This window comes from Sinocyclocheilus grahami, unplaced genomic scaffold (assembly GCF_001515645.1).
Source record: "Sinocyclocheilus grahami isolate Dianchi unplaced genomic scaffold, SAMN03320097.WGS_v1.1 scaffold111.1, whole genome shotgun sequence".
Taxonomy (NCBI): Eukaryota; Metazoa; Chordata; class Actinopteri; order Cypriniformes; family Cyprinidae; genus Sinocyclocheilus; species Sinocyclocheilus grahami.
The window spans coordinates 302,168-321,407 of record NW_015505290.1 but is presented as its reverse complement, the minus strand read 5'-3'; the positions used below and the strand labels follow the sequence as shown (position 1 = coordinate 321,407).

General features: G+C 36.1%; 2 protein-coding genes and 1 long non-coding RNA gene across 3 annotated transcripts; 1 reads left to right on the top strand and 2 right to left on the bottom strand.

Annotated features, from left to right (window-relative positions):
* Window positions 1-3,962: 3,962 nt before the first annotated feature.
* On the bottom strand, window positions 3,963-10,177 carry LOC107589044 (protein FAM167A). The gene is made up of 3 exons (XM_016277350.1): window positions 10,106-10,177; window positions 6,748-7,235; window positions 3,963-4,589 (listed from the first exon to the last, which is right to left on the bottom strand). Exons 2-3 carry the CDS (start codon window positions 7,084-7,086, stop codon window positions 4,326-4,328), a joined length of 603 nt encoding a protein of 200 aa, XP_016132836.1. The 5' UTR covers window positions 7,087-7,235; window positions 10,106-10,177; the 3' UTR covers window positions 3,963-4,325.
* A 470-nt stretch (window positions 10,178-10,647) lies between these two features.
* Window positions 10,648-13,900, bottom strand: LOC107589045 (uncharacterized). Its single transcript, XR_001609640.1, has 3 exons — window positions 13,890-13,900; window positions 12,957-12,961; window positions 10,648-10,718 (listed from the first exon to the last, which is right to left on the bottom strand). It is a non-coding gene; the product is annotated as an uncharacterized lncRNA (long non-coding RNA).
* On the top strand, window positions 11,802-18,275 carry LOC107589043 (ectonucleotide pyrophosphatase/phosphodiesterase family member 5-like). The gene is made up of 4 exons (XM_016277349.1): window positions 11,802-11,866; window positions 13,401-14,263; window positions 15,545-15,721; window positions 17,484-18,275. The coding sequence occupies exons 2-4, from the start codon at window positions 13,429-13,431 to the stop codon at window positions 17,864-17,866; spliced, it is 1,395 nt and encodes a 464-aa protein (XP_016132835.1). The 5' UTR covers window positions 11,802-11,866; window positions 13,401-13,428; the 3' UTR covers window positions 17,867-18,275.
* The last annotated feature ends 965 nt before the right edge of the window (window positions 18,276-19,240 follow it).

The following is a 19,240-nucleotide window of genomic DNA, read 5'->3' as shown; positions in this document are numbered from 1 at the left end:
TTTGTGCTGGAGAGTCCTTGCCATCAAAGCAAGAGCTAAAGTCCTCAAAGACATTGACTGGCATTATCACATGGCTACAGAACAAGCTTTGGGACCCGTACATATAAAACAACAGCGCCAAAAGTTTATTTGAGCAGAAGACATTAAGTCGGTCATTAATAATATGCCTCTTGAAGGCGAACATGGTTTGCTCACTTGCTCACACAGCACATACCTGTAATTCCAGGGCGCATGCATGCGTAAAACCCTCATTCCTCACTGGAGCACATCCTGACATCCTGACAAACTGAGCTGCTTTAGGGACACACAAAGGGTGTCAAAGGTCAGTACCTTGATCCTGAGCAAACAAGGAGCTGGGAGCTTATGTCATGTTAGATGTCATTTGACAAGACAGCTGCACTGGAGACAATGATACAGAGAGACCCGGTTTCTCATTAGAGCTAAAGTTGACTGGGGAATGGTGGCAGACAATAGCTCCAAAACGACAGGTGTCTTGATGGTTTATAAAGGCAGTAAAGAGTGCATTAGTGCCCACCCACTTTTTCAGCAGCATTGGTTCCGGAAGTGTTTGTCCAATTAATTTTTCCCATAGAGATTTAAAAAAAAGTCTTTGTTAAAAAGTTAAAAGCCATGAACCAAGTCAACCAGCTATGAGGTCAATCACAACTTTAAAAAGTATTGAAAATCAGACTAAAACACAAAGGATCAAGACTTTGTGTGAGGGAAAGAACTACCATCCCACAAAGCACTGCGAATGACATAATTAAATTAAAAACAGAGCAATATTAAACTAATGACTTAGTATAGTGTATCTCATGATAGTATATCAAATTTTCATTGCTGTCTATGGAGGGACAAAAAGCTCTCGGATTTCGTCAAAAATATCTTAATTTGTGTTCCGAAGATGAACAAAGGTCTTCTGAAAGGTTTGGAACGGTGAGTAATTAATGACAGAATTTTCTTTTTTGTGTGAACTAACCCTTATATGTTATAAATCTAAATAATTTCCTTTATACACTCTCAGAAAAAAGTGCAAAGCTGTTACTGGGGCGGTAAGGTACAAAAGGTACATTTCTGTACTTATCTCTAAATGTTGCATATTAGTACATACAAGTACTTCAAAAGTACAAATGACATAATTAAATTAAAAACAGAGCAATATTAAACTAATGACTTAGTATAGTGTATCTCATGATAGTATATCAAATTTTCATTGCTGTCTATGGAGGGACAAAAAGCTCTCGGATTTCATCAAAAATATCTTAATTTCTGTTCCGAAGATGAACAAACGTCTTCTGGAAGGTTTGGAACGGTGAGTAATTAATGACAGAATTTTCTTTTTTGTGTGAACTAACCCTTATATGTTATAAATCTAAATCATTTCCTTTATACACTCTCAGAAAAAAGTGCAAAGCTGTTACTGGGGCGGTAAGGTACAAAAGGTACATTTCTGTACTTATTTATCTCTAAATGTTGCATATTAGTACATACAAGTACTTCAAAAGTACATATTGGTATTTTTGAAAGGGTACGGCCCCAGTTTTGTACCTGAGAGATTTTTCTGAGAGTGTATGGAGAAAATGAATGGCATTTTTATCTCTGGAGCCAGATTGTTGCACTCAATGGCTTTACACAAATGATTCCGTTTTGTAAAAAAGTATATATAATTTGATTAAGCAATATCACACAAGTAGATACGACTGTGAGTGCGATACTGCGTTTTTAAGTTTAATAAACAAGAAGTTCATATTGAGTAACTTTAATTTTAGACACTATAATATCACTGAAAGTAGTTCCAATACAAAACAGTGAAAAGTCTCCACGCTATCAGCTGGTCGACCAATCACATTCGAGGACCGGATTGCTATAAGAAAGTCCCAGAATGCTTTGGGAGTTTATCATTGATCAAGGATGGTTTGGCTGTACACAAAAGCCAGTCATTGAAGGGATGTGAAACACAACCTTTCTGAAAAAGGACTTTGAAACACACCCTTTCAGCTTTTGTTCAGAGCTGGTTTCACTCCAGAAAGCCAAGACATTTTCTCTGAGGTAGGCCTATTGTTCTGACTGAGTTATCCAGCACAATATTCACACTCATTAAAAAAGCACTGCAAATGTTTAAAATTAACATGAAAACCAAGTGAACCGAAATACTCCAGTGTTCAAACAAACAGGAAGTACCTAAACATCCACAAATAAGGTAATTGAGCGTAGTAATGGCACTTATTATCGTAGCCTTTGCACATATGTTGGAGTTTTTGTTTATGAAAACATGTCATTTGAATGATGGAGATCTGAAGAGACGCTCCTCCCAGACTGGGAAAAATGGAAACACTTAAGAGTAATTGGCTCCATAGAGATCAGCTCAATGTACACAAAGTGGTACACTGATGAGCCTTCTTGCTTCCTTTCATAGTAACATACTAACTCAGCAACAATGTACTGTAAAACATTTATTGCAGGATTATATGGATGAATTATCAGAGGTTTCTGTAAGCATGTTTCCACAGATGATCTGTAGACTGGGATGTTATTGTACAGTATATAGCAAATACCATCTTTACTGTACATGCCAAGCATAATATTTTTATGTTATGTTTATAAGATATTCTTCTATATAAAATACAAATGTGTATAGAAAAAATCTTAGAGTTCAAACATGCAGAGTCATGTGTAACTACTTGAGAGATTTTGTGTCATTCATAAGCAAAACTGAATTAAGGCTGTGGCTCTGTTCCAAAACCTAGTGAGCTGCTTCACTACGGCCTACATAATCATAATCATGAACCGCACAAGAGACTGATTTGGAGCGCTCATACATAGGTAGCAAGTCTTTGTGCCACACAATTTGCATTACTCTTGGGCGATTTGATTCATTTTATTTCAAAGGAGTGCAACATTCTGGTTCCGGAAGTGAAATACCATTCATTTTCTCTGTTGGGGAATTGATTTTTAACAATAACCATTAAAGAAAAGCCTTCTGTGAGCTTCAAGGTTGTTAATCGATGGTACACGCTTTTGTTGAAACCCATCAGCCTGCATTACTCTGTTTCTTATTTATTTATTACTTTTTATCATGTTTAATGGTGGAATTCCTGGTGAAAATGATCACAATCACAACCACAATGATTCATGGGATTGTAATTATTAAGTCAATAAGTACACAACCTTTTGTCTTTTTGTCTGATTTTCAGAAATGTTTTTGCTTCAGATCAAAGTGTATGTTGTGATTCATTTCATAGCTGGTTGGTTTGGTTTACAGCTTATAACTATTTAATGAAAATGTTTTAAAATCCATAGGGGAAAAATGAATGGGAAAAAAAATCTGGAATGAAGGCAGCTGAAAAAATGTCTGTGCACTATTGACGTTAACATGTTGCTAAGCTAACGCACTAATAAAGCATTAAAATAAAACATAATAAGCATTCAAATGAGTGCTGGGCAACAATTAATCATGATTAATCGCATCAAAAATAAAAGTTTTTGTGTACATAATATATGTGTGTGTACTGTGTATATTTTTATATGTATATATAAATACACACACATGCATGTATATATATATTTAAGAAAAATATTTATATAAAATATTATATGAATATAAATATATACATATAAATATTTTCAAAATATATACTGTATGTATGTGTCTTTATATATACATAATAAATATACACAGTACACACACATATATTACATACACAAAAACTTTTATTTTGGACGCAATTATTCACGATTAATTGCTGCTCAGCACTAATTAAATTTCACAGAACACAAAATTATTATAAAATAATTCATTTAAATGACATTCATCAATACTTTACAATATTAAATGATATATACGTTTATTGATAATGAACATTTCTAATGCCTTGTCCGCAATCCTGTTCACTGAGCTTATCGCAATGCATTATGGGATTGCTTTCACCATGAATGCTGCCTCAGAATTTGGCAAGGTGTATTGGAGGCACTATAATTAAGATGCCTATATTGGAACAGTCTTTACGCTTTTGATAGTTTACAAGGTTTTGAAACAGAGCATGTGTGTGTGGTATAAGCAACATCATTTGATATCTCATGACCACACCAAGGACTGTATCTAAGGCATAGAGCCATGGCTAGTGGATCAGACATTTTTTTTAGAAGTCATTGTCTATTGTTCATTTGATTAACTGAAAAGGTTTCACTGGCACAAGAACATAGAGCAAGAGGCACAGGATGTTCTGTGACAACAGTTCTCTTGGGTTCCAAAACAGTTGTCTAAGACCATTCACTTTTTGAGTCACTAATTATTTTCTTTCGTAGTTGGGTCACACGTTAAATGGCTAGCAAAGGGAAAAGCGTCTGGAGTTGATGTTCATCTTGGTGACACCAATGAGGCGCAGTGGTGAAGAGAGTCCAAACCCTGGAGTGACGGGCCCATCACACAGAAGATCCGACAGCTCGTCACGCTCTTCCAGGCCAAAGGTGGCGTCGTTGAGCATCCGGCGATGCAGGTGACATGTCTGCTCCACTTTGAGTTTGTTGATGTCACCGCGTAGTCGCATAAGTTGGCGGGCCAACTGCTGGTCCTGGATGCGCATCTCCATCTATGAAAGAAGGAGGAGAAACTCATTAAAGGGTTGGTTCACCCAAAAATGGAAATTCTGTCATTAATTACTCACCCTCATGTTGTTTCAAGCCTGTAACACAAGTGAAGATATTTCTGATGAAGTATGTTTCTGACCCTGCATAGACAGCAACACAACTACCACATTCAAGGCCCAGAAAGGTAGTAAGGACATCGTTAAAATAGTCCATGACATCTTTATGAAGCTACGAGAATACTTTTTTGTGCACAAAGAAAACAAAAAAAACAATTCTTCTCTTCTGTGTCAGTCTTCAACATGCATTCACGCTGTCTATGCTGTCTATGGAGGGTCGGAAAGCTCTCGGATTTCATCAAAAATATCTTAATGTGTGTTCCGAAGATGAATGAAGGTCTTACGGGTTTGAAACGACATGAGGGTGAGTAATTAATGACAGAATTTTCATTTTTGGGTGAACTAAGCCTTTAAGGCTTAATTATATCACTTTGTGCCTCCTCAAATTTCCTAGTGAAAATTATGAAGCATTTACTTAGACATAATGAGACAAGATTGACTTATTTTACACAGATTAGATGTTTAGATTCAGGGTTCTCAACTGGCCGTCAAGGTACATTTTCCTGCAGGGAAATACTCCCTTTCAAAGTTCGAGACAAAACTATAGAAAAAGACAAATTGATCTGGTGTCATTTTAAAATGAAATTCTCCTCATGTCTCCTAGTATTTTGAATTTCAAATGCATTTTTAAACTACTGTAATATTTTTCAAAGTTTTCAAAACATTTGAGTACTTTTTACAATAAAATACCATTTTAGTTATTCAACCTCATCATTTCACATTTAATTCAATGTTACCTGCCATTTCTTTGTAATTAACTGTGAAAATGACTAGCAATTTCTAAGTAAAATTGTTCCTACGCTGTGATGACAAAGCTTCTTTTCAGCATCATTCCTCCAGTCTTCATGATCCTTCAGAAATCATTCTAATATGCTGATTTAGTGCTCATAAAACATTGGTTATTATTATCAATGCTGAAAACAGTTGTGCTGCTTAATAGTTTTTAATATAAATCTTTTGTAACATTATAAATCTTTATTGTCACGTTTGATCAATTGAATGCATTCTTGTTGAATAAATAGAAATCTTACTGACCCTAAACCTGGAAAAGGTAGTGTAAGTCTCTCTACCTTTCAGGCTCATGGCAAAATGTACCACGCATGGGCATGTAGATCCATCTTTGTTAGCAAACACGCTTTTGTCAGTTTCACATAACAAGGGGCTCAAAATTATGGGAGGTGATATGGATCATCAGAAGTCCCCTTGATACCGCAACTTGCCCTGTTTTTTTTGTTATTGTGTCCAGTTTTCTTTGTGTAAATGTTTATGGACACACACGGGGCAAAGGTGGTGGAAGAAAGGCTTCTGATGTGGCTAAAGGAGCCTCATTGTGTGCCTTGGCTGTAATGGCCTGTGCATAAAAGTATGCCTTGAACCACATGGCTGAGTGGAAGAGAAGTGATTACACTTAGAGGAACAGAGAGCGATCACCTCTCATGCTCATCTGCTCACCATCTTTTCCACTCACTTTAACATGAATGGCAATCTCTCACGCAGTGATGTAGCAATGAAGGCCTGCGCATTCACTCCATTGTTTCATTCAAATTAGCTAACTAATGGGGATGCTGTTCGTTTTCTTCCCTAAAAGAAAGATGATTGCGAAACAGCAGCAAGTATTTTGAAAAATCACATTTTTGAGAACATGATAATGACAAATATGAGTGTCGATAAAGACAATTTCATTGAAAATGCTTCAAAAATCCATTTAAAATGAATTGTTGATTAAAATTTTTCAAGAAAAAATACATGTATTTTCCATACACCGTGAATGAGTGTCCATAATCATTATTGGGAGAAAAAAAAAAGCAAGAAAATTTCAAATCTATTTTTAAGGTATTTTTTATTTATACAAAAATCTTAAATTATTAATTATATTTTTAGATGATATTAATTATACTTTTTTGGGAGTTGCACCACATGACATTTTACCTAAAACTGATCTTGTCATAAAAGGTCAAGTTTTCTGATATTTTAAGAGATGCTGACATGCATTATTCAGATAACTTCAGTCAACAAATGAAGATTTTGAAACGTTTTGACTTACCAGTTCTTTTCTAAGCCAAACCAGAGCTTCATCGATATTATCAAATCCTCCAAGGCTTCTAGAAATCAGAGCATTTCCTGCAGTCACTTGGGAATTCTGAGGTGTGACGTCAGGCTTCAGTCCAGCACCTTTCTCCAGCTCTGATGAGCCCTCTGACACGGCTAAGCCTTTGGAGCTTTGAGCTTCCACTTGTTCCTTCCACTCAAGATAGGACGGCCTTCTGGTCTCAAGCCTGAGCTTCTCAGTCAGTGCTTTCAGGTTTCTCAAATGATCATCTGGGGCGACCTCAAGGCCATCACAGTCCTCTATATCAATCTGAGGTATTGAGCTGGCATCCATGGCCTTTTGAGGAAGTCGTTAGAGTTGCCAAAAATAAACAGTGAAAATCAATTTAAGTGGTCAGATGATCTCATTGCCTTGTTGGATCAATAAAGATACAGTAGACCTTTGGATTTGCTTGCAGTAACCAGGATGGCGTGTCTGTGGGGCTGTAAAATAAATCAACAACGCAGATATTGAGCTTCTATTTTTCCAGCAGTATCGTCCCCCTAGCGTAGCACTCTTAACACATCTTGCTTCTTGATGCTTTCCTTTAATTGAAACGAACTTGGTTACCTTTTCATCATTTAAAGGTTTAGGCCTAATATTAAAGATGTATGTATTTTAATAGCATATAAAATTTCCATACATCAAGTCAAGTGCATACAGTATTTGTCACATGTATTTCGTCATAGTACCAATAAACTATAAAAGATACACAATAACCAGGTTTTTATATTTTATAGTCTAATCTACCTATTTATTTATTTATATAAATGTATAAATGCATTATATTTATTATTTTTTAATAATAACTATTTATAATTATTCTTTTAACTGTTTAATCAAACATTTTGCCTAAATAAACTAATTGCTCATATACTTTTTAAGTGTTTCCGTTTAATTGTTTTCACAATTAACATATTTACGCTGATTCAAATAATATATTTTGAATATATGATTATTTAAATAACGTTAAATACAAAATGATTTTTTCAAAGTTAATAAACGATTAGCCTATTGGAGTGTTTTACAAGAAAATGCTGTATTTGATAGATTATTTGGTTTTAATTTGTAAAACCAGAAGCTATTTCTCTGAAGTAAATCATGGTTAAAATGGGAAGTTTACTGATCACACGGACGCTTTCCATCCATGCCTCATATCTCACTGTGGATCTTAGAAAGCTGGCGGTTACCATAGCAACTAAGCCCAGCCAATGAGTCAGCAGCACTGAAGACTGTCTGCTTTGAACTAAATGTCACTCCTCACTAGAACAGCCAGACCTGTGACAATCACCAAAGAACACAATGCTGCTCAATTACAGCCTCTCATTACTCTAATACAGACAAGCAAAACTACTGCTGAGAACACAATCACATATAGCTATGTTACACAGCAATGCACCAGCATTGTGCTCATTATCTAATTAGTCTCAGGACCACCCACATTTTTAATGCTTTCCCACAAAGCTGTCTGTCCAATGTAGGCCTACTTGTGATATAGTGTTTGGCGCATTGCCTTGACGTCTTTCATCATCGCAGCTGCTCTAGGAATGCGTTCTTCCCATAAGAGGAGTGTGCTGGTTGTTAATTGGCCTCACATTAGCCTCCACACGGCTGCGGGACTAATCACACTCCTGAAGTCTCGGCTCATTTAGCGCTTTGCTCCACCTCCCGCACTGTGTGTGGCAGCACTAACGTGACTCATCTCACAGGGGGATCCATTCATCCCAGACCACTCTCACTTTAGTCTGAAAAAATGTGCTTCTCAAAACACTTACTGACTACATACCAAGACTTTAACATTTGAGGCAAACTGATAATTCATGGTGAAATAAGGCTTGAGACTCTACAAAGTGAATGAAAATACTGTATATTACATGTAATATGTATATGTAATATATAAATGCCTGTAGCATAGACTAAACAAGATTTGCAGGTTTTGCACTTACTTGATTTAATAAAACTTGTCACTTTATTTTACAGTCCTGTTCTGCATCTACTATTTAGTAATTACAATAACTGGTTAATAACTAGGTACTGACCCCTGAACCTACCCATAAACTCGTGTGGTGTTACCATATATTACCCAGTACTTTCTCAGGTAAGTACTGTATAAGTATATGTAAGGACACATAGGCCTACTGTAAAATAAAGTGCAACCTATAATAATAATAACCTGGAAATTTTCAAACTTTTTTATTCCCTTTTCATGAATATATATGTAATATATAAATGCCTGTAGCATAGACTAAACAAGATTTGCAGGTTTTGCACTTACTTGATTTAATAAAACTTGTCACTTTATTTTACAGTCCTGTTCTGCATCTACTATTTAGTAATTACAATAACTGGTTAATAACTAGGTACTGACCCCTGAACCTACCCATAAACTTGTGTGGTGTTACCATATATTACCCAGTACTTTCTCAGGTAAGTACTGTATAAGTATATGTAAGGACACATAGGCCTACTGTAAAACCTATAATAATAATAACCTGGAAATTTTCAAACTTTTTTATTCCCTTTTCATGAATAATATTGGTTTTGAGTGCTGTAGCCTATCTTTCCACACTCTCTAAAGTATTATGTTTAGAATGCAGATCTCAAGGGGAAATTGTTCCTTTTTCCAGACCTAGGCCTATTAAATGTTCTTCAGGCCAAACAGACCGTTTGGAACACTAGGCATGACTGCATTTATACGTCTAATTAGATGCGGTGAACCTTACTGTCCTATATCTAGAGAGCAAATCTTGGTTTCTCAGCATAAAATGATTCTCCGATTTGGAGTGAAAATGAACTAGCCAGAGTCTCACTTCACAATCACGGTCATAAATATTGCCTTGATGTCTAATAACTTTCTGTTGAAGCTGTTACAACATGTAACAACATTACTTTGATTATTACCAACTAGTTTATTTATTACACATGTCACAATGATTAACTGAGCCCTGGTAAATACAGACCAAATGAAAACATGAATAACTCTAGACAATTCATGAACATGAAATGTGTTTACTTTTTTAATAACTTAATGAAAGGTGTTACTTTAAAATAGGCTACACCAGCTCAATCAACCTATTAGAATAAAACATCATGAAGCAGATACACCCTGCGTGGAAAATCAATTAAAGTATTTTAGGCTATTGAAAGTCGCCTAAAAAAAACTTCTGCACTCAGGTCAGGCAAAGTACCCTGTTAGCCAGCTCAATGGTGACTCTTAAAGAATATTTGAATATTTTATCTAGTTTATATGTGGTTTAGGGAGTCTGGACGCTCTCTTTATGCAGATAGTATTAGATTAAAAGATGATTCTTACCTTCATAGTAGTTTGTCAGGCACTTGTACTCCTCGCGTGCTGCTCTAGAGGAGAGCACAATAACACTGCTCGTACTCCACACTTGTTTCTTGAATGAGATGAGACGCTTGAATGGAGGCGGGGCGTAAGTTGCGTCAGGTTGTGGTTGTCGTGGAGACGGTAAAGAATCTGCACAACGCCGCGAGTCCAGTAGCATCTCCCGGATCTCACAGAGTCCACAGATGTAAGTATTTAAAGGTTAAACCCCATTTCACTGGATTGAAGAATGATATGAAGTTATTTGCAAAATCCCTTCAACGGATGATGGACAGAAATGCCTTGAAACTTCTTTCTGCTTTGGATTTATACATTTTATTAGATTAAGACCCTCACCCCCTTTTTATTATTATTATTATTTTTTTCTCTCTCTCTCTGTATTGTTTTGTTATTCTTTAAAATAAGTATTTAAAGGTTAAACCCCATTTCACTGGATTGAAGAATGATTTGAAGTTATTTGCAAAATCCCTTCAACGGATGATGGACAGAAATGCCTTGAAACTTCTTTCTGCTTTGGATTTATACATGTTATTAGATTAAGACCCTCACCCCCTTTTTATTATTATTATTATTATTTCTCTCTCTCTCTGTATTGTTTTGTTATTCTTTAAATGCTGTTTCAACACGGGAAAAAAACTGATTTATGATTGTTAAAATATGCCTTAAGTGTTTGTATTCGAATAATGTTTAATAAAAAAAGAAAGAAAGAAAGAAATCTCCCGGATCTCACAGAGAGAGCCCAACTTACACTCCTCTAAAACTCTTATAGTAAAAATAAATATTAATTATCACTTCAAACATTTTACAAGCCCCATCTTACATCTACTTCTGCATACATTTAATCCGAACTATTTATTTGTAGGACTTCACAGAGACTTTCAGAGAACGCGTGTTATGGTGTGTAGTTTAGTTCTTTAATAAGCAGAAGCACCAGAAAAGTAAAAGACCACATCTCGTCGTATCTATTTCCAAACACTTAGCCTATTATTTAAGACTGAAATGCATATGGTTAATATTTAAACTGCCTGTTTATGACCGTGTAGCCTATTAGGTTATGTTTGTGTGACCTCTGGTGGACAATGTTGAGAATAAAACTTGTATTAGTCATATTCTTTTTATATAAGTAGGCAGTTATTAAAAGGCTTGTATGTGCCAGTAACGGTCAAAAAATAGATTAGCCAGAACTTCTGTTTTCAGCTGACGGTAAATAGACGCTCGCGGACAGAACTCAGCAACCGTTCATGTGATGAGGCAAAGGCTGCTCGTGCGTTTTTGATCACATTGAAGGACGGACCATTGAAGTAGCCTACAGAACATCAATACTTAATCATATAAATAAATAAAAAAATCACAAACACAGCATGTTTTAAGCGGCGACCGTAAGGGACGTAACTTGATCCTTCTGAAAACAATTCTACATCCACTGGTTAAAATATTGTACACAACAAAAAGTCATTATTTAGAAGAACAGTATATGGATAGCCTATAGTGACATTTACAACTATCATTTAGACTTCAGTAGCCCTAACAAATATTATTACACTCTAACAAATTATTCCATAAAAATAAAATTGATAGTGTTGTTAGCGCTATTGATTTTTCCCCAATGACTTTTCCTTCTCATAATGAGATGCTTTATGGTGAGTGAGAAATAGGCGGGACCTCCTGTGTTCTGTTCGCCCCTGTGTTTATTATTTTTTGCAGAGCCAAATACCGTCCACAGAGGTAAGCTGTACGTTTATTTGCATGCACACGGGTTACATTCGTTTTAATTGAGCAAATGCACCCGTTTTCACTGCGAATGTGCTTGATATAGGAGACGTTTTCATAATGTATTGCAATGGCATAAAACGTTGTCATAGATCATGCACTGCGCTAACTTGAGCTATATACGGTTTCCCGTTCGTTTACACCAGCTGCTGTTAAACGGAGAAGCGCACTGGTTAGTTGAGGATAATGTTATAGAATATTATTTTAGACCCAACAGGGTAGATGTATTCAAAAAGCAGGACACCAGTGAAGCGAGCACCGTTATGGGTTACAGAAATGCGCTGCATTGTGTCTGATGTCATCATCTTCCATTTTTACTGACGCACTACAATTGAATTATTTTGGTACATTTTACACCCGTTTCAACCTGTTAGAGCGTTTGTGGAAGCGAGCACCGTTATGGGTTACAGAAATGCGCTGCATTGTGTCTGATGTCATCATCTTCCATTTTTACTGACGCACTACAATTGAATTATTTTGGTACATTTTACGTTTGTAGTCCGAAATGTATCCAGTTAGTTGTTACATTATGTATAAGAAAAATGCACCTGTTAACTGAGCAGGCGCGCTGAAAGTAGGCTGCACTGCCATAACCGAATATTACATAAATAGCCGAACATACATGCAGTGCCATTCATATTTTACAGAACATTGCGCGAACGATTGCATTTTGCCAAACAGATATAAGGGGATTTTTAAAAACAATTTATCAGTTGTTCTTTGTTATTTAATAGAGAGGTGAGTCATTGTTGTGTAATGTTTTTCTTCTTCCCATATTTATCTTTTCATTTGAAAGAAAAATCGTTTGCAGAGATGCATTCCCCTGTTGAAATCATTAACGGTGGTTTACAAGAAACGATATTATAATAAAATATAATAAAATGAAAATAAAGTGACAATAAAATATATTAAAATAAAGTGAAAATATAATATTGATTTAATTTATTTAAATGTATTTATTTTTGTTTAGAACCCCCCCCCCCAAATTCCATATCGATTATATTATATTAAAGATAATTAAATATTAATCAGAAATTATTGACACATTAACTTAATCAGATTAATGCAACATTCTGGTTTCTAGTAATCTGAATATATATAAACACCTTATTCAGAATATCCACTGTAACGAACTTTGATTTATATCTGTGCTTGTCCAAACAAAAATATATCTGGATGATATTAGATACAGACAGTTCTGAAAAGTCAAGCCGTTTAAGAAAAACTTGTTTTGAATGATTTTACATACATATTGCAAACTTTACGTAACAATATTTCACTTTTATGGGATTGTGTTTATATTAAGTTAGAAATTAATGTGCATATCTTGCAATTTGCTTACTGTATGTACAAAGGAATTCCAATAACTGATCAAGTTGTAACAACACTGTTGACATTAATCACAAAAATATGTGCATGTAAATGTGGTCAGTGGTCAAAACCTTCTTTCATTCCTCATTCATGCCTACAATGAATTTGCTTTTTATAGGTCTCCCATTCGCAGAACATCTTGCATCATGCCAGACCTCTTAGTGATTAAGAGCTGCTTCCTGAGTTGCTTATTAGTACTGCTTCAGACATCGAGCTCACAGCAGGACGAGCAAAGCCAGCTGCTACTGGTGTCCTTTGATGGCTTCCGCTGGGACTATGTGAATCGAGTACCCACACCCAATTTCCGTGCCCTGATGGATGAGGGTGTGCAGGTGGAACAAGTGGAGAACACCTACATCACCAAGACCTACCCAAACCACTACACCTTAGTGACAGGATTACACGCCGAAACCCACGGCATTGTTGCTAATGAAATGTACGACCCCATTCACAACCTCACCTTTTCCATGGAGGGATCTGAAGTGTACGATGCATGGTGGTGGGAGGAGGCTGTGCCGTTGTGGGTCACCAATCAGAAGGCTGGGCGGAAGAGCGGAGCTGCCATGTGGCCTGGATCAGATGTAGCGATTGGTGGAACGTATCCAACACATTATTTGAGTTATAATGCGTCAATGACATTTGAGACCCGAGTCGAGAAACTCATTGACTGGTTCTCAGGGCCAGAGGCTATAAATTTTGGTGTCTTGTATTGGGAGGAGCCAGACGAGAGTGGGCATAACTTGGGGCCGGAGAGCCCACTAATGGATGTAGTCATAGCAGACATCGATGAGAAGTTGGGATTCCTCAGGGGAAAGCTCAGAACCGCTGGCCTTTATGACAAAGTCAATCTCATTGTTACGAGTGATCATGGAATGACACAGTTATCACATGATAAGATTATTGAGCTGGACACCTACGTCAGCCGCGATCTTTACACATGGATAGACAAGAGCCCTGTAGTTGGCATTTTGCCGAAAGAAGGTAAGAATGAATATAAAGCATTTGTTATCGCTTATTACACTAGTCATTTAATTAGGTGTTTCTTCCACTACCTTCTTTTATTTTGTTTAATAAAAGATCACATAAATATAGGGGAGGGCAAAAGGACCAAAATCACGATAAGAGTAATTTTGTTTCACTGTACAGATATAGTATTTCACAATATAGATGTTTTTGCTTTAAATAACGTCTTTATGATATAAAATTTTTTTAAACCATAGAAATTTCATAATTCTTGTCACCAGTGGCAATATCACAAAAACTAATACTAGCCTAATAAAAATTCAAGCTCACTGAAGACAAGTAAACAATCAGCAATTAAATAAGAATAAGAAACTAATTACAAGCAATGGGGCAAAACAAACTACAGCAGAACAAATAAATAAGAAATGCTACATACATTGTATAAAGTAATCAAATGTATAAAAACACTACATATTATTCACTGTGTAAAAGAAAAACAAAAGTGATTTAGTCAGGAGCGGTGAAAGATTTTCTTTTTTTTTGTTGTTTGATTAACATGAATAACAGACAGCAGGAATATTAGACTGCTATCACTTTAAGAGCTGCCTGGGTCCAATACACGTTTTTCACACTGTGTGTACGAGGATACTTGCAAAGACGGGCATTTGACATACATGTGTGTGTATTTAACCATTCAAGGCCTATAAAGCAGCAAAAATAACTGTTCAATACTCCCGTGCTCTGAGCACCGTCTTCACGTGTGCGCACCTCTCTGACAGTGCTCAGAAACTGTCTCTCAGACAGTGTGCGCATATAGCAAAATGCATTCTCTTTTGCTGCTGACTGCATTTCAACGACTTAAAATCACTTGCTTAAAATGCTTACAAACTCAGGCAAACAATACGCTTTCATGACCACAAAGCACAGCAAAGTTACGATAGTCCAAAATATCTACCGGTTGACTAATTTCTACCGGATAATCGTGTATACCAGTATATAGCCCACCCCTAAATTAATATTGTATTGGAAAGTTTTACCATGCCTTAATCTTATATTTTTGGTATTTTTCAAAGGCCTTTTTTTTGGTATAGATTTGATCATTTTACTAATTTGCAAATGTGTGAAAATCCATCATAAAATATTAATTATTAAAACTATGATATTTTATTGTAGAAAGTACTTTACATTACCATTATCATCACAGAATATAACACAACAAAATATGCCTTTTAAATGGCAAAATATGCCTATAGTTCAAGAAACGGGTGTTTTTTGAGTGTTATTCTCTTCTTAACCCAGGCAAACTTGAAGAGGTCTACAATTCGTTGAAGAACGCCAACCCTAACATGGTTGTGTATAAAAAGGAGGAGATCCCAGATCATTACCACTACAGACACAATGTCAGGATCATGCCTCTGATCATAGAGGTCAAAGAGGGCTGGACGATCATGCAGAACAGAAACGGATCTTTTATGTGTACGTATTAATATTTACACAATTTAAGCAGAACATAGTACGATAACCTATTAAAGGAATAGTTCACCCATAAATGAACATTTGCTGAAAATGTACTCACCCTCAGGCCATCCAAGAGTTTATTTCTTCATCAGAACAGATTTGGAGAAATTTAGCATTACATACTTTGCTCACTAATGGATCCTCTGCAATGAATGGGTGCCATCAGAATGAGAGTCCAAACAGCTGATAAAAACATCACAATAATCCACAAGTAATCCACAACACAACTCCAGTCCATCAGTTAATGTTTTATGAAGTAAAAAGCTTAGGCTGTATTCACACCTGTCTTGTTTGGTTCGACTGAATCGAACTCAAGTTCGTTTTTCCCTCTTGGTGCGGACCTTTTTGGCAGGTGTGAACACAGCAATCGCACTCGGGTGCGGACCAAACAACCGCACCGAGACCCAGCTGAAGAGGTGGTCTCGGTCCGCTTCCAAACGAACTCTGGTACGGTTCGTTTAAGGTGTGAATATGACCCGACCTCGATCCGACAGAAATCACGCTCAGAAACAGACAGCTCACACATATAGTGCTGTTATTTGGGTTTCAATGGCTTAAATCCCTTGTTTTTAAACCACAATGCTTAAAAACACATGCAAATTATGAGTTTTCGTGACCATGGTGTACAGCAATGTGACGTGAGCGCGCTAAATAGGCTAAAGCTTGCCGCAAAAATTACCATGACTATGTTGCGGGAAAATAGTAAGGAGATATTTGAATTAATTATTAATAAACTAGTGTTTTATGAGTCAGTGTCACAATGAATTTGATGATCCTGACTCGACATCTCATCATTGGATGCGCCTTTAGAAAGAAATGTATCTTTACGGATTACATAATAAGAGTTTTTGTTTTGGATTTGAATTATTTTGTTTTGTAGTCATTTAAAGCTTTCTATAGATATATTCATCATGTCTGTAAGGAAAATATTCGCTGAGTTTCGGTGCATTTTTGTGAAGCGCTCCTGTTCAAGACCGAGACGGCAAGCGCATCCTATTTGTTTACTTTATTTTACAAAAGCACATTTTCTTGATATTGTGAGTGCACACAAATAAAAATAGACCCTTTACAGTTCTGAACGTTAAATGTTTCTTGGTTAAATGTTTAAACTAACATTGTGATATGCTTTAAGTATTTTATGTCTATAGATTTTATTTTCGGCAAGTCGTAATTACAACATCGTATGACATTGTCTCATATGATGCTCATAAGTTTCCTCATATTCCGTTAGTATCTGAAAACACCAAATCAGTAAAAGAATAGAAATTGCACACAAAGATCTCCATGATTAGCCTGTTTTTGCACTTCCTGTTTTTCCCTGCTTGAGAATTTCTGTCCAAATTACAGAACTAGCGGACTTTCCTGGTGTGAATACATCCTTGATGGATTTGTGTATTACAAAAATGAAGCTTTTTGCTTCACAATTGATGGGCTGGAGTTGTGTTGTGGATTATTGTGATGTTTTTAGGACTCTCATTCTGACAGCACCCATTCACTGCAGAGGATCCATTGGTGAGCAAGTGATGTAATGCAAAATTTCTCCAAATCTGTTCCAATGAAGAAACAAACTCATCTACATCTTGGATTGCCTGAAGGTGAGTAATTTTTCAGCAAATTTAAATTTTTGCCCGAACTATTCCTTTAATGTCATTGACGTGCTTACCAATCAGTATCAGAAATATCTTTGCAGTTATCTAATGATTACATGCTTGATTTGCAGTGGGAAACCATGGTTATAACAACAGCCTTCCCAGCATGCACCCTCTGTTTGTCGCCCGTGGACCTGCTTTCCGCTGCGACTACACCAAGGCCTCCATGCGCTCCGTCGATCTCTATCCTCTCATGTGCAGCATTCTTGGTCTCAAGCCCTTACCTAACAATGGCTCTTTGTCAAGCGTGCAGGATCTCTTAGTGGAGACATCAACCCCAAAGCCAGTGGTCCCACCCGTGCCCAGAGAGCCTTCCTGCGCATGGGCCGTGGGATCCGTCCTCGGCGCTGCCCTCGTGATCGGGTTCCTCTTCATCTTTGTGCAACAGGTGACACAGCGGCAGCATCTGCCACTGCATCTGTCCAACAGTGAGATAACACAGCCTTTACTGTAGGGTCAAACACAAGGGTTGTCGGCACTTTTCTCATTTGAGTTTCTCAATGTAGCACTGATTATTTCTCCAGTGCCACGTCTCGATTCATTCTAAAATAATTCTGATTTAAGCTGCCAGCATGGTCACTTGAATTCAAAAGTGATCGATATCCACGGTAACGTGCCAAAGCTGAATATACCAAAAGCAATATGGGGAAAGATGCTACAGTGGGAAAAGGTTGTGCAATCGTCAAAATCATAGATGACTAAGCCAATAGTGCCCTCTTCTGGTGAAGCTGTCAGTGATACCTTTATTCTAGTCATGGAGAAAAAAATAAATAAATAAAAATGAGCATCACAATGCTTTTCCTTTTCAATTTGAATCTGATATTTATTTAATAAAAGAGATTTGCCCTATTCTCTTGAATTTGCATTAAATTAATATTCCAGGTTCAAACTGATAGCATTTGTGGCATAATGTTAATTATCACAAAAATGTATTTCCTTGTCCCACCTTTTATTTTCAAAAAAATCTAATAAGATCTGGGATATAGTAAGGCACTTAAAATAGAAAACTGGGCCAATTCATAAACATTAAAATTAAAATACTCAGTGTTTCAATAGTATAGTCACAGATGGCAAATAGTATGAACGTTAACATGATTTTAGTGAGAAAAATTACTTCTATTCTATTCTGTGTATATTTATTTACAATTTTACATTTTTTCCCATGACAACGCAATGCTGTAAACCCTAAAAAGACTTTAAAAATAATTTAAACAGCTTTACAGCCCAAATAATATGCAAACTGTAATAGTAAAAAACAAAACAAAGCATTTTAAGTGATTTTATAATATGACAAGCTTCACATTTCTGCTTTTAAATCCTCAAAAAAATGTCATATTTTTTCAGGAATCTGATGAATAGAAAATTCAAAAGAACAGCATTTATTTGAAATAGAAATCTTTTGTAACATAAATGTCTTTAATGTCACTTTTAAGCTCAAATAATTTTCACATTATTTATAAAATGGTAAGCTTGGCCCCAGTTACTTCCATTGTAAATGCCTCATTGTAACCTCCATTTTTCTTTTTTTAATAAGCAATTTGAGATATTTTTTATGTTGATTAACACTCTGTCACAAATGCTGTTGATTGAGTTTAACTTGTATTGAACCCAGAATATCCCTTTAACTGAATGTTATGGATATTTAAGATTCTGAACCAAAAATTTAAGGGACGTTAGTAGCAGTTGCTTTTTGAATTTGATGTTATTCTCATTCCCATCGTAGTTTTGTTTGTTAATTAGATAAATGCAGTTGTTTAAGTTGGCATATTAATGTTAATAAGTGTTAATGAAAAGAAGCTGGTAGTTGTCAAACTACCTCCGTGTTGCA